The 13,904-nt window shown below is 41.0% G+C and overlaps 1 protein-coding gene across 1 annotated transcript in view; it reads left to right on the plus strand.

The window, feature by feature from the left end:
• The window catches only part of Alk (ALK receptor tyrosine kinase), a 797,050-nt gene that overhangs the window by 592,962 nt on the left and 190,184 nt on the right, over nucleotides 1–13,904 (plus strand). The window contains exon 5 of the mRNA XM_048353195.1: nucleotides 4,339–4,466. Coding sequence (XP_048209152.1) covers nucleotides 4,339–4,466 — 128 coding nt within the window. The remainder of the gene's footprint in view (nucleotides 1–4,338; nucleotides 4,467–13,904) is intronic.

The following is a 13,904-nucleotide window of genomic DNA, read 5'->3' on the forward strand; positions in this document are numbered from 1 at the left end:
GCCTCCCAATGGGCTGGGAATGAGGCCTAGTGGCAAGAGTGCTTGCCTCATATACAGCAAGTCCTAGGTTCAATTCCTCAGCACCACATAGGCCAGAAGTGGTGCTGTGGCTCAAATTGGCAGAGTGCTAGCCTTGAACAAAAAGAAGCCAGGGACAGTGCTCAGACCCTGAGTTTAAGCTCCAGGACTGGCAAAAAAAAAAAGAAAGAAAAAGAAATGCCTCCCAGTGAGCAGCCTGCTGGATGAGCATAGGGCTCACACCTGAAGCAGCCAGATGTCAGCATTTTGCCCACTAGAATATTGCACAGTAGGAAAGTAAGATGCATTCTCTTTCTTGTCAGCTATTGTCCATGGCCCTCACATACTGTCGCAAAATTTTCCTTCATTCAGTGCTTAAAATGACATTGGTGCCTTTACCCTTTTGAGTCATGGCTTCCAACCCTTCAGTCACATCAACAGCTTGCCTGCGGTCAGCTGTGCTAGACAGTTGCCTTTAGATATGTAGAGACTAACCTGGTAGGGAGCATGGAAACCTGGGAGATTCTTTTTGTTTCCATGTCAGTGCTTCTTAGGATTTTCTGACAAGGTATCCCATGAATTGGCCAGAATACCTATTCTCAAAAAACTGAATTGGCAATTCCTCCAGCAATGCTCACTAGATACAGCCTTCTCTGTCCAGGTGATTTTTGTGATGTGAAATGCAATTGATTGGACAGATTGATCTGTAGGTTCTGTTGTCTCCTGTTCTTGTGGTTCAGGAGAAATACTCTAATTTGATCTTAGATCTTTAGGTAACACAATGTGTGATCTTGGGCAAGTCTCCATTTCTCCAAGAAAGATCGACTATGCTGCTTTGCATATAGATCTTGGATTTTTAGAATGAATCCTTCTTCTTCCACTTCCATGAAGCAGTTGCTCATGGCAGCTTCCAGGGCTTTCATAAATCATTTTGTCACTCAGGCTTCTGCAACCCACAAGAAACTTATAGGCATCAGATCAATAAAAGACTTTTAAAAACTTGAATTCAATGCCCAAGAAACTTAAACCCAAAGAGGTACGGGGATTTACCCAAATCCAAGAAAATCCAGGACCAGAATCAAGGACTTAGCTCTCAATTCAGTGAGTTTTCTGTAAACACCTTCTCTCCTCTAAATGAGAAATGGACCTTGATATTCACAAGCCAAACCTCCTGCCTTTTTTGGATGGCGTCTAATTTACTCATCATGCTATAGTCACTAAGCAAACATAGGTGGTCAGTATTTTTCTCAGAAAATGCCTGCAAAATTGGAGACACTCTTTCTGCTGGGGAATACAATTTATCAGCAAATATCCAAATTTTCAGACACATGCAGAAAAGTGCCTTGTTCAAAGTCATCAGGCAAATGAGGTGCAGAGGCAGAATGGGAACTTTAGAGCTCCAGAGAGGCATGTAGAAGAAAATGGATTGTGACAGGCTGTCCATTCAATCCTTTTGGCTTTCTAAAATCCAGGTGGACACCCCACACTGTCAAGCTGATTGATTGAAGCACCAGTGCTCAGACCATCACCAATCCCCAGCACGTGGATTCGGTTGCACATTTGTTTCTAGGAGGCTTCCAAGTTGGAACATAACCTTTCCCCCTTGCAAGCATAAGTAGAGTTGCCATCGCCAAAGTGAGGAAAGTGAGACCCTCATGAACTAGTTTGGTGACCGCTGAGATGAGAGCAAAGAAGATGGAGTAGGCAAGGGAGAGAGCTCAGATTTGATTTTCACTGAGTTTTTGGCTGTCTCTTAAACAAATCTGACCCTAGGTGTAAACTTGCCCTTTTGCAGTCCCAGCTTCCCTGGATATAAAATACATGTTGGGCAACTGCTTTGAAAGTTATTAAAGTTGCAGCAGTAAACTATGGGAGGCCAGAGAATTTCAGACAAAAGTTATTGCATCGGTAACTCAGAAACTAATTCCTAAAACTCCTGACACATTTATCCAGAGGGCTAGTGCCAATATAGAAATGGAAATCATTGTCAAGGGCCACTGTGTACCTGGAATTAAAATCCATCATTCCTCAGACCAGACAGCTACAATTTGGCAGAATATGAATACACCTGCCTTTTACTTACATCTCTCCTCAAAAACTGGGTCCTTTGTGTTTCAGGAGAGCAAGAAAAATTCTTCTTTCTTTGTTTGGGACTTTTTTTTTCCTTAAGAACAACCTCGTTTACATTTTCTTTTCAAATATTTCTTTCTTTGACAGCCTCACATTTAAACTGAAAGGCCTCTCTTTCTCTATTCAATTGCACTGGTTTTATTTTGGAAAGAAATCCTGCTGGGTACCGTAACAGAGAAGAAAGTTTACAGCAGCAATAATCCCTACTACAGCATCTATTGTAGGGGAACTTAATACACTTTTATTAAATGGCTGAGGAATTGACTCCAGTGATCTAAATTGACTACAGAAGAGCAAAGAGAAAGAACCAAAGTTCCTTCTCCATCCAACAGACAGTGGGGACTGCAAGCACAGCCATATGCCAAGAGCCAGAGACACAAAACTGCTATCCTGAGACACCCCTTTGAGAAGGAGTATGACTACTTCCGGCAGTACTTCCACTGCCAAAAGTCAGCAATGACAGGCAGGATGTGATGGGAACCAAATGTTAGCCAGCCAAGGTGGGAATGGGTCTCCCTTTCACCACCTTCGCAGTGGGAGGATTGGCCAAAGGCCTCCACATTCTAAAGGGTCACACGTCTTGGCTCTGATTCTAAAACTTTGTCTTAGGTTAGTGTGTAGATAAGTACACACAGTCAGTTTTAGCAAGCCCATGACAGAGAAGAAATCAGCGGCCGTGCATAAGCCATTAAAAATGCAATCAATGAAATGATAATGCAATCTATATTTATTATCTCATGACACACATGAAGTGGGAATGTGCAGACAGGCCTCTAGAGGATGGACGCAATTATGTAAAATTAGACCTGAAATAATGTTTACTCGAGTGATGACTCTCCTTATCACAGATGATGGTGTTCTAGGTGACTTATTTTCTTTTTCTGAATTGTTGGGATCTTTGTTTACAAAAACAAACAAGCAGTAGTGAGCACCACTTTATATTTGAGTGTTGAGGTTAAAATTTTTTGAACAAAAGGCAGTGTTTGCCTCAATTTCTTATCACTTATCCTGCCATACCTAAGCCCAACCAGAACGTTAAAATAATATGGAATATTTGTGATGATCTCATATATATATGGGTGTGTGTACATATGTATGTGGGTATGTATGTCAAAAACTCCAATTTACATATGATAATTTATCAAATTACATACTGTTAGTACATGTCATGTATTGTGTCAATTGTAGCTAATAAAATTATTTTAAAATAAACATAAATAGTTCATTTCTATTCTCCATAAAATTGTCTTTCTACACATACACATATGTGTGCCTATAAATATATATGTGATATATATGCATACATACATGTGCGCGCGCACACACACACGGACCTTTGGTGAGTTCTATATCTAAGAAGAATATTGATCTGCCACCATAGGCTAACACTGATATATTGTGTTGCAGAGATATATCTGGATCAATGTTGAAAAGTAAATTGGATGTTCCAATCAGTGCCAGGAGGCTATTCCCAGAGGTTAATAGCATGAGCAAGGTGTAAAAATGTTCATTTAGCTTATTCTCTGTTCGCTGATGGTGTCAGGGTCCTTGATTATAGCTGAGTGTAGAGCTCACCACCTGACCTGCTTCTGTGTTTTCTTTTTTTGTTGTTTCTTTGCAAAGTCTATGTCAATCTTGGGTACCTTTTACCCCAAAATACATGCTTCAGTGCACTTTAATTTTCCTGTAGTAAATAAATAGCTCTCCCTAACTTCCTTTAAGTAACTACATAGACAACCTGAGGGCTTTAAGACTTCGATATCAGATAAAAAATTGCAAAACTAAGTGTTGTTTCCAGAGATATTTATGAAAGAACTGGTCATTTTTTTGGTAGACTTTTCTTAGATTCTGCTGCCAGGATGCCTTAAGTATGTATATTCTTCACCTATAAGACTACCAAAATAATTCAAAGGTATGCAATTACCTTCAAAAGAATATGGCAAAAGAAATGGCAGTAGCCCAAATAAGTTTGAGAATTAGGTTTCTGAGTTTATCAGACAAAAAGACAACAAATGCTTTCATGTTGCTGTCTCCATCCTCAAACACTTGGGGTTTCATCCCTTGACACACAGGAAAAACACAAGCCCTGCAGCTATATGAGGTCATGACTCTTCTCTTTCTCTGCAGCTTGTGTCTGTTTCTCATCATTGTTTTTCTGTGCTTTCTTCTTCTGCTTTCCAATGCTACCAGTTGGACAGTGCTTCAGGGAAGAGTTGGCCGTCCAGACAACCCATTCCGAGTAGCTCTGGAATACATCTCCAGCGGAAACCGAAGCTTGTCTGCAGTGGACTTCTTTGCCCTGAAGAACTGCAGTGAAGGTACCTGAGGCTGCCCCTACCCTCCCTTCCTTGGTATCCTGGGGTCTTCAGTGTGTCAATAACCTACAACTATACTTCCCTAGAAGTGAGCACACATATATAGAAAAGTCTATCTTGCTTAAGGGCCTGTTTCTGATTATTACTAAGTGCACTCCAGGCCAGATAATCAGTTTTCAAAGATCCAGAAGAAAATTATATCTGCTCACTCAAACTCTCATCAAATAGATTATGGTCTTCAGTATAGAAAACATAATTTAACTTTCCATAGCTGCCAAATGCTTTCAACTGTTTCTGAAAATATTTTATTATGGAAAAATTTAAATATGTACTAGGTAAATCATTCAGTGGATCTGCATGTACCCTCAACTCAACTTTAAGTTATCAACCTTCTACCATTTTATTTTTCCTATATCTCTACCCATTTCTCACCCTCCCCCAAATTTTGCTTGGTCTTGAGGTAAGAGTTGTAACTATGAATTTTAATGGTTTTATTTAAGATATTATTCAGAGACAACACAAGGAATGGTTATGTGACAAAGTTAGCTGCCATTAGGGCATGGGCCACCATACTGTTGAATTCCCTTTGCACAAGTCCCACTTTGTGACTTTATCTTGGGATGGATTACCAAAAGAACATATATACCTCTCTCTCCTGAAAGGTATTAAAAAATTTTAAATTGGCGTGCATTGGGATTCCATTGTGGTAATATCATAGATGAGTGGAATGTACTTAGAGCTCTATTATAATCTTGTAACCCCTCTAATATATATCCAATATACTCTAATTCTCTTTCCCTACTACACTCTTCTTTCCCCTATTGAATTTTCTTTTGTGCCTTTGCTTCCAGGAAACAACTAAATACTGTAAGCCATCATAGTAATTATATCTATGTAGGTATTTTTATATCCTTTATATGTTTTTTAATCTCATCTTCCTATTTTCAATCTCATGTTTTGATGTGTGTCGTTCATTAAACATTGCCTGAAATCTGATTGGTGAAGAGGATAGCATGAATCATCCATAGATGTTTGAAGTTGACTATTCCTTGATTCTTTTGTAGAGCCAGAGTCACGCTTACAAGAATCCTTTATTATATCCCAGGAATAGAGGGTAGAAAAGAAGGGCTTAAATTATATAAAACTTCGGGAAGAAGTCACCTTTTTTTCCTGAAAGTTTCAGCAAGCATTGATTTTAGTATAACATGATTAAAGCAGAGAGAAATGGAGAAGGGAGAGAAATATTTCCTGCTCCACATGCAGAGGAGTTAAAAAATCAAGAAGTCATTACCATTACTGTTGCTCCCCTGTTGCTCTGCCTCTGCCCAGAGGTAATCTGAAGGCCTCTAGATCTGTGCTAAAGAACCTGTGATCTGACAGTCCCAGGAATAAAGGCTGTACAGGCAGGAAGTCTGGGATCCCCCTAGATCTAAATTCCCAATTCAGACTATTCACGAACACTGAACAGCTATAACCCAGAGTGGTCATCTGCTGTGTGTAGAGACCTGGACTTGAACCTTGTAATGCTTGAAAGTGGGTAGAACAATGACTCCCTTAAGTAGTGAACCCCCTCCCCCCGCCACCCTGTTCTGTCTGCTGCTGTAGTTGCAGTCATTACTGGCCTTGCAAGAACTTCTGCAAATGAACTTTGTTGTTGGTCTTGTTGTTTTAATCAAAACTGATTTATGAGTGTGGGAAAGAAAACTCACCATAATGTGATAGATTGAACTGTAGTTCAGGTTGAAAAAGTGGTTAACCTGTGCTGTGAAGCAATGTATGAAAAGCATGTGGTTTGGCAGCAGGCCAGGGTGTTGTGCACACATTTTGGCACTTAGGAACTTAGGGATTTGCAAATGGCTCTGGACATCATCAAGCTTCACAAATGTCAAGGATCTCCACAACATTCAAAAGAAGCCCACTATTGAAAGGAACCATTCTACAAGAATGTGACTAGGGAAAGGTATTCATTTCCAGAACTGGACTAATCTCATTTGAAAAACATTAGGAGAAGAAAATAGGAGAGTACAAAGATCCAGATATCAGGCCCAGCACAGATACTGGGGAAAAAAAGTCTTGCTCTGCAAAAATTCTTTGCATGTTCAATCAGTGTGCAGATGTTTCCTCCCTTACCTTGCAACCCCCTCTCACCTACAAAAATCTTCCCTTGTGGCCTGCAGGGTATTTGCAGTGAGTCTGTTTCAGAGCTTAAGAGACCTGTTTCTTGTCTGCTTTTCACCCCTGTGAAACGAAGGCAGTTGACCTCCTTAAACATTCTCTAATGATCCAGAAAATTACTGCTGGCAGGGCATCCTCTTAGAGGAGGAAGAAGACAAATCTGCCTCCTATTTCCTGGGAAAAGCAGCCTGGTCAAGATACTTGGCGCTGTCCTCATGCTCCAGTTGCCTTCCAGGGTCCAAGTCCAAGGACAGATGGTCTTTGTGAGAAAGGAACATCTCTCCACACTTCCCCACTGCCTTGGAAACACCTTTGCCACTAAAGTGAGTGGAGGGATTGAAGAGGATGTGTGAGAGAGAAGAGAAGTGTGCACAATGATCTTGGTGTTTCCTTAGAACTTTTAACTTTCCCTCCCATAGAGAAACAAATTTAGGTGGTCTAAATAAGTTCTGAACACAGAAAGTATCATAAAACTATACTCACATGTTTAACGTGAAAGAAGTTAAGGATTTTTTTGTTATTGTTTAGGATTTTTTTGAGTTTTTTGTCATTTGAGGTTTTTTGAAGCATATGCAAAGTCTATTTTGTGTAAATGAAATGTCTCTGTTTGGGGGTCCATCGCCTTGGTTAGATTGTAAAGGACAGGAGAGAAATTAAAAGAACTGATGGCATGTAGCCAAAGATGAGATAGGTATACAAAATAGCTAGTGTATTTCCTCATGGTTGTTTGATGAGCCACAGATAAGTTGTGAAGGAAAATGCAACTAGAAAAGTTTACAGTTGTCTCTGAGCCCATGAATAGAGGTGGGAGAGGTGCTATTTTTGTTAATATGGGTAAGCCTTATAGAAGATCCTGGAGACAATGCTCCCTGTGTCATTGGGTTCATGTCTACTTCCTTTTCAAATCCTTGTATCTATCATCATGTGTACCCTTAACAGTTGTTCAATTAGTATAAGCTCATGGCAATACACACTAACACTGAGGGAGCACTCAATTGTGCCAGAGGCAAACAGTCAATTCATGTAATATTAGCTCATACAAGCTTTGCAATAATACTATAAAGCAGGGATTGGTCTCATCTCACAATTGGGAGAACAAACTAGAAGGACTTTTGAAACTTACTGAGGTTGTTTAGTGTGTAAAAGGCAGAGACAATCTGGGTTCCACGTTGTCCTTATCATAAATCCACTGTTTCTATTGCCTTTGTGCAATATGCAAAGACTGAGATGTTACTTCTAAGGTCCCTGGGAGCCTTAGACTCATCTTTTGTTGCTGGGGTTTTGTTTTGGTTTGTTTTTTTTTTATTTGTTTGGTGTTTTTTTTTTTTTGTTTTGTTTGCAGTGCTAAGGATAGACTCCAGGACCTTATGCATACTAAGCATGAACTCAACCACTGAGCCTACATCCTTGGCTCTTCCTGCTTCTCTAATCCCTACACCCAATGGACCATGACCTTGAACCCTAGTTTTACCTGTATTCTAACTGTTGCTGTCTAGCTTCTGCTGTGACTGTCACTTAGACTTATCATTCAGACTTTGTTTTCTTGGCCCTCTACCTAGTGATTCTTATAGTCTTCATAAGCCAACTTGGATTTTGGCAACAGCCATCTGGTCTCTCTATTCCAATTCCTATCCTTCAAAATGTTGCCAGAAAAAGCTCCCCAGTATTCCCTTTCCTTATGGAACCTTCATGAGATGCTGGTAACTTCAGAAAGTAACATCTGAAGGCTACACTCAACCACCTTGCTTATTTCCTAGGGCTAACAGATGTAATTTCCAGTTACTGAAATTCTGCATCCAAGACTTCAAGGTCTCCATTTAAATTTAGTAGGCAGCCAAGCACTGGTAGCTCACACTGATCATCTTAATTACTCAGGAGATTGAGATATGAGAATCATAGTTCAAAGCCAGCCTGGGCAGAAAAGTCTTTGAGACTCTTATCTCCAAGTAACCAACAAAAAGCCAAAAGTAAAGGTGTAGCACACATGGTAGAGTGCCAGCCTTAAACCAAAAAAGGCCAGTCAGACTAAGTTCAAGCCCCAGAACACAAAAAATAAATATATACATGATAGATGGATAGATAGATAGTAGATGGATAGTAGATAGATGGATAGATTTAGTAGCCATTTGTAATCATTTCCCAGTTAGTTATTTGAGACCCTAACTTGAGGTTGTGATCTTGTCCTGCAGTTTTTCATTTCTTCAGGGAACAGCTACAAGATTACTACACACACAGGAAACAATGCATAAATACTTGTCGACAGGTTAATTAATTAATCGATTAATAAATTCTGTTCCTGTTTTATAGCTTTGGGCTTTTGGGCTTGCTCCTTCCAAAAGAAAGAAACTGTGGGTAACAATTGCTTGGAGTAGGTTTTTCCTTGAAAAGGCAGTGCGAGAGTGGTCTGTGCATTCAGCACAGATGAGAGGGTGGCAGCCCCCAGAGACATCCAGGCCAGGGCTCCCAAAGAACCCTTTGCTCATTCACAAAAGCCTTCCATCAGCAGGTAACCCAGAGCAATAGGTTTATTTAAGAGACTCACCAGCACACCTCAGCTTCCACAGTCCCTATAGATAAACACAGGTGAGCATGGATATGACTGGATTCTTCTCAAGGATTTGAGAAGCCTCAATGCACCTCTGAGCAGCTCCTAGCATGCACATCATGGCAAACACTCACCTTGTACTTCTGGGATCCAGGCCATGTCCTAAGTATGTTGTTTACATGAACTTGGCCTTTACAAGGATGTGAGGTGTGGGCCTTTGTGATCATTGCTACCATTGTTTGGATGGGGAAATCTTAGCACAGAAAATGAAGTAATTCACCCAAAGTCACATAGCAGATATTGTGATGGAAAACATCTGGTTCTAGTGTTCATGCTCCTAGCAAGCATGTCCTGCTGCTTCAGTAGGAGGTCACTACTGGAAGGTCACCACTGGACAAACACCCCTAGAGGGTCATCCCTGGGGGGTCACCATTAGAGGGTTACCTTTGGAAGGTCATCACTGGAGGGTCACCATGGAAAGAACCACAGAAATCATCTAACTTGTATGTCTTACTATGTACAATGAGAAAAAAAATTCCAAAGATTTTCCTTAATAATCTGACATTCTGAATCACTGACCAACTCAGTATGCTCTCTGCCTCTGCTTTTTGGTTCCACTCTAGTTTATTGTGTTTTTTTTAAGACAGCAGTTCAGTATTTTCCTCTCCCTGTCCAGGTTGGTCGAAAGTAGTTGAGATGCACCTGATCAGTATGGAAACAAGGAGCTACAGGGGACTCACCTATTCAAAACAAGGAGCTGCCAAAGGCTCTACTGTGAATCTAAATACATTTTATCATGGCCCACTTGTAATTTCCCTTCTCTTTCAGGAACTTGTAGAAACTACACCAGAAGTTTTCCAGGCCAACGTCACATTCAGTTCACTGAGAAATTTCTTGACAAGTAGTGATCTTAATCCATTATGCTCCTAAGATCTCTGCACACATACCTCTGGTCCACTCACTACTCAGGTTGTCCTAGCCCTCCCCTTACCAGGAGCACTGACTTTCCTAACTTCTGTAGCTCACAAACATGGAGGAACGTAACAGTGTCAAACACAGTCCCACTGCCACAGATACCATGAAACCATGTCCTCGGAGTTAGAGATGTTACCAATATCTTACCTAATTTCTCTAGGACTACACTGAAAACATTTGAACTAGACTCATCATCTTAGACCTAATCCTTGTTTTATAGTCTTATGGAAGAGTCTAGTATGTAAAATTATACAAAAAGAGCTTCTTTCAAGAAATGAAGGTGGAGGGGAGCAGTACCTATGTATTCCACAGCCCGGGATGCCTCCCTACAATGTGACTTGAGGAAAGACAGTTTGAAAAACCACTGGACTGTCAGATTTTTTTTTTTTTTTTTGGCCAGTCCTAGGGCTTGGACTCAGGGCCTGAGCACTGTCCCTGGCTTCTTCCCGCTCAAGGCTAGCACTCTGCCACTTGAGCCACAGCGCCGCTTCTGGCCGTTTTTTCTGTATATGTGGTGCTGGGGAATCGAACCTAGGGCCTCGTGTATCCGAGGCAGGCACTCTTGCCACTAGGCTATATCCCCAGCCCCTAAAGGTGTAGCCCAGGCTGGTCTCGAACTCGTGATCCTCCTGCCTCATCCTCCTCGTTGATTACCGGCGTGCGCCACCATGGCCGGCCAGATTTTTATCTCTCCTAAGAATGCCATGATTTGTTTTTCTGGCCCTCTGATTCTGTACTTATGAAAGCTGAAAATGGCACTATATAATAAGCTTATATGAAGTTACATTAAGTATAATTTCCTTTAAAAGAATTAGGCCTACACTAAGGCTCTTGTACTTTGCCTGCTAGTCATTCTCACAGAAAATGTGCAGGTTGGTCCAGGGAGGTCCCAGCCTTGAGATGCTGACTATGGAGTTCATATGAATGCATTCAGTTAAACATGAATGACATGGGCCAGCCTCTCTTTCCGGCACCTCCACCAAAAGTAATGGGCACTGGAGGACACACACCTTAGCCTAAGAGGGGACAAGAAGCAATGAGAGAAGCTCAGTAGATTCTAATCTTTGGCTAGCCATATGGAAAAAAAAAATCCATGTGTCTGGAGTAGGCTCCAAAACCTTGCTGGGTAAAATGAGGGATTAGTTCTTGGGCTCTTGGCAGCCTGGCCCAAACGGAGACTTCTCTGTTCCAACAGCAAGCAACCCCCAGCAGGATCCTCTGTCTCTGTTTGTAAGTGGAGATTACAGTGATATTCTGTGCTGGAGTTGCCAGCAGAAAACTCTCTTTATGTAGCAGGCTCATCTATTCAGTCACCCAGGCATCTATTCATTCATGCCATAGACATTTACCCAGAACATACTAAACGGAGTATATACACTGATACTGATATAAAACTGCTATTTCTGACTAGGGCTGAATTTGGGTATGGTAGCTTTAAGATCTACATATTTAACATGGAAGCGGCTCCCCCAAAGGCATCCCTGAATTACATCTACTTTGCCCCAGAGGAAAGGACTAGGTGCTCTGTTTATAGAGATATCTTCCTCCAAACTAGCTGCAATGTCCCTTTCTCACAAAAGACCGAGGAATGAGCGCCGAACCACCAATCAGAAAACCTAGACTGAGGCCCCTTTTCCATCCCCTACTAGCCATCGACTCTCCAACTTTTTAAATCAGAGGAGACATGAAAGGTCTCTCCCAGAACTGGCATGTTGATTGTTATTTAATAGAAGATGGAAGTAACAGTTTGCCAGAGGTTGTCCTGGAAAGTCAATGAGAATGTGGTTATGAAGACATTGTCACAGGAATGCCACAAGTTACCCAACCTTCCTGGGCCTTCCCTTACCTGAAACCTTTTAAACTCAGCTATTCCCTCCCTGATGCACATTTGTTTCTCTGGAGAAACTATCACTTGCTGAAACAAATTGGCTCCTCTGATGCCCCCTGCAATGCCTCATGATGGTAATTAACGGCCAAGTGCCAAATGAGTGGTGAAACCATGTATTGCCAAACCTGACAGGTGTTGCCAGCTGGGTCAGACACTTACAGAGACGGAATCATTTCTGCAGCGGTTGGGGCCAATTGCTTGGACTACAACACTAGGGAGAAGTTACATGTACCCAACTTGTGATTGGTGTATTTTCAGACACTCCTCCTTAATGCCTTATTTCCAAGTCCTTTTTTTTCTTTTAATTTTTCTGTAGGCTAAATTAAACCATAAACATTAAAATTATGATTTTTACCTGTCTACTGAGATCTATTAATATTTCTCTAAACATTTCCTGAACTCAGACTGGTTTGTTTGGGGGTTTTTTGTGGGTGTTTATTATTTTTTTTGGCAGTACTGAAGTTTGAACTCAGGGCCTTGCACTTACTAGGCAGATGCTCTATCACCTAAACCATAGCACCATGCCCTTTTGTTTTCACTGATTTTTTTAAAATTCAAAGTGAAGTACAGAGGGGTTACAGTTTCATACATACATAAGGCAGTGAGTACATTTCTTATCCAAGTTATTACCTCCTCCTTCATTTTCCCCTGCCTCCCCCTTCTCCATTTCCCTCTACCCCCGCCACCCCATGAGTTGCACAGTTGGTTTACACTATATAGCTTTGTAAGTATTGATGTTGCATTGGTTTGTCTTTTTGTCCTTTGCCTCTTGATTTTGGTATTCCCTATCCCTTCCCTAGTTCCAATACACATATATACAACACCCAGGGTACTAAAATCAGTTATAGTGATATCAGGGGTAAAACCACGGGAAGGAAATACAAAAAAGAAAAAAGGGGGAGGGGCACAGTTTCACATGGCATGTTGAAAATAACAATGATATACCACTTGTTTCTATAACTTGAAGTTCATTTCACTTAGCATCATCTTATGTGTTATTATGGGCATAGCTATTGAGCTACTGTGATCTTCTAGTACTATCCTAGACATGTACTAATTATTGTTTTCATTTATTTTTAAATAGGGTTTTGCATTTTGCCCAGGCCAGCCTAGATCACACTCTTGCTATTTATGTTTCCCACATCATTGGGATAAATGACACATGGCACTACATCCAGATTTTATTGAAACGGGTCTCACAAACTTTTTACCTAGATCTTGAACTCAAGTCCTCCTGGTCTGAGCCTCCCAAGTAGCTAGGGTTGCAGAAGCAAGCCACCAGACCTAGCTACCAAACTTCTTTCTACCTCTGCCCCTCAAAATGTACTCACTGTCTTTCAAATCTCCACACTTCTTTGAAATCTCACCTCAAATACTATTTTCATTGAGAAGTCTCGCTTCAGGATTATATGTCCATGTATTTCTTTCATAGAACAGTCCACTTTTTTTGCCTGTCCTGGGGCTTGAACTCAGGGCCTGGGCACTGTCCCTGAGCCTTTTTATGCTCAAGGCTAGTGCTCTTCCACTTGAGCCCCAGCACCACTTCCAGATTTTTCTGAGTAGTTTAATAGAGATAAGAGTCTCATGGACTTTTCTGCCCAGATTGGCTTCAAACTGCAATCCTCAGATCTCAGCCTCCTGAAGAGCTAAGACTTCGAAGCATGAGCCACCAATGCCCGGCAACATCTACTTCTTTCCAGAGTTGTTTCTATGTCTCACTCAGTAGATGCTTCCCAAGATCAAATACTTTTTTTAATCTGTGTCTCAATAAGCAACCAAAATGCTGTTTTCATGGTAAGCACTCATCAAAGGTTTGCTTATTCTGATGTAGAATAAAGATTATGGGCTTTAAAATTAA

The sequence above is a fragment of the Perognathus longimembris genome, chromosome 8, assembly GCF_023159225.1.
Source record: "Perognathus longimembris pacificus isolate PPM17 chromosome 8, ASM2315922v1, whole genome shotgun sequence".
In the NCBI taxonomy this organism is placed as follows: Eukaryota; Metazoa; Chordata; class Mammalia; order Rodentia; family Heteromyidae; genus Perognathus; species Perognathus longimembris.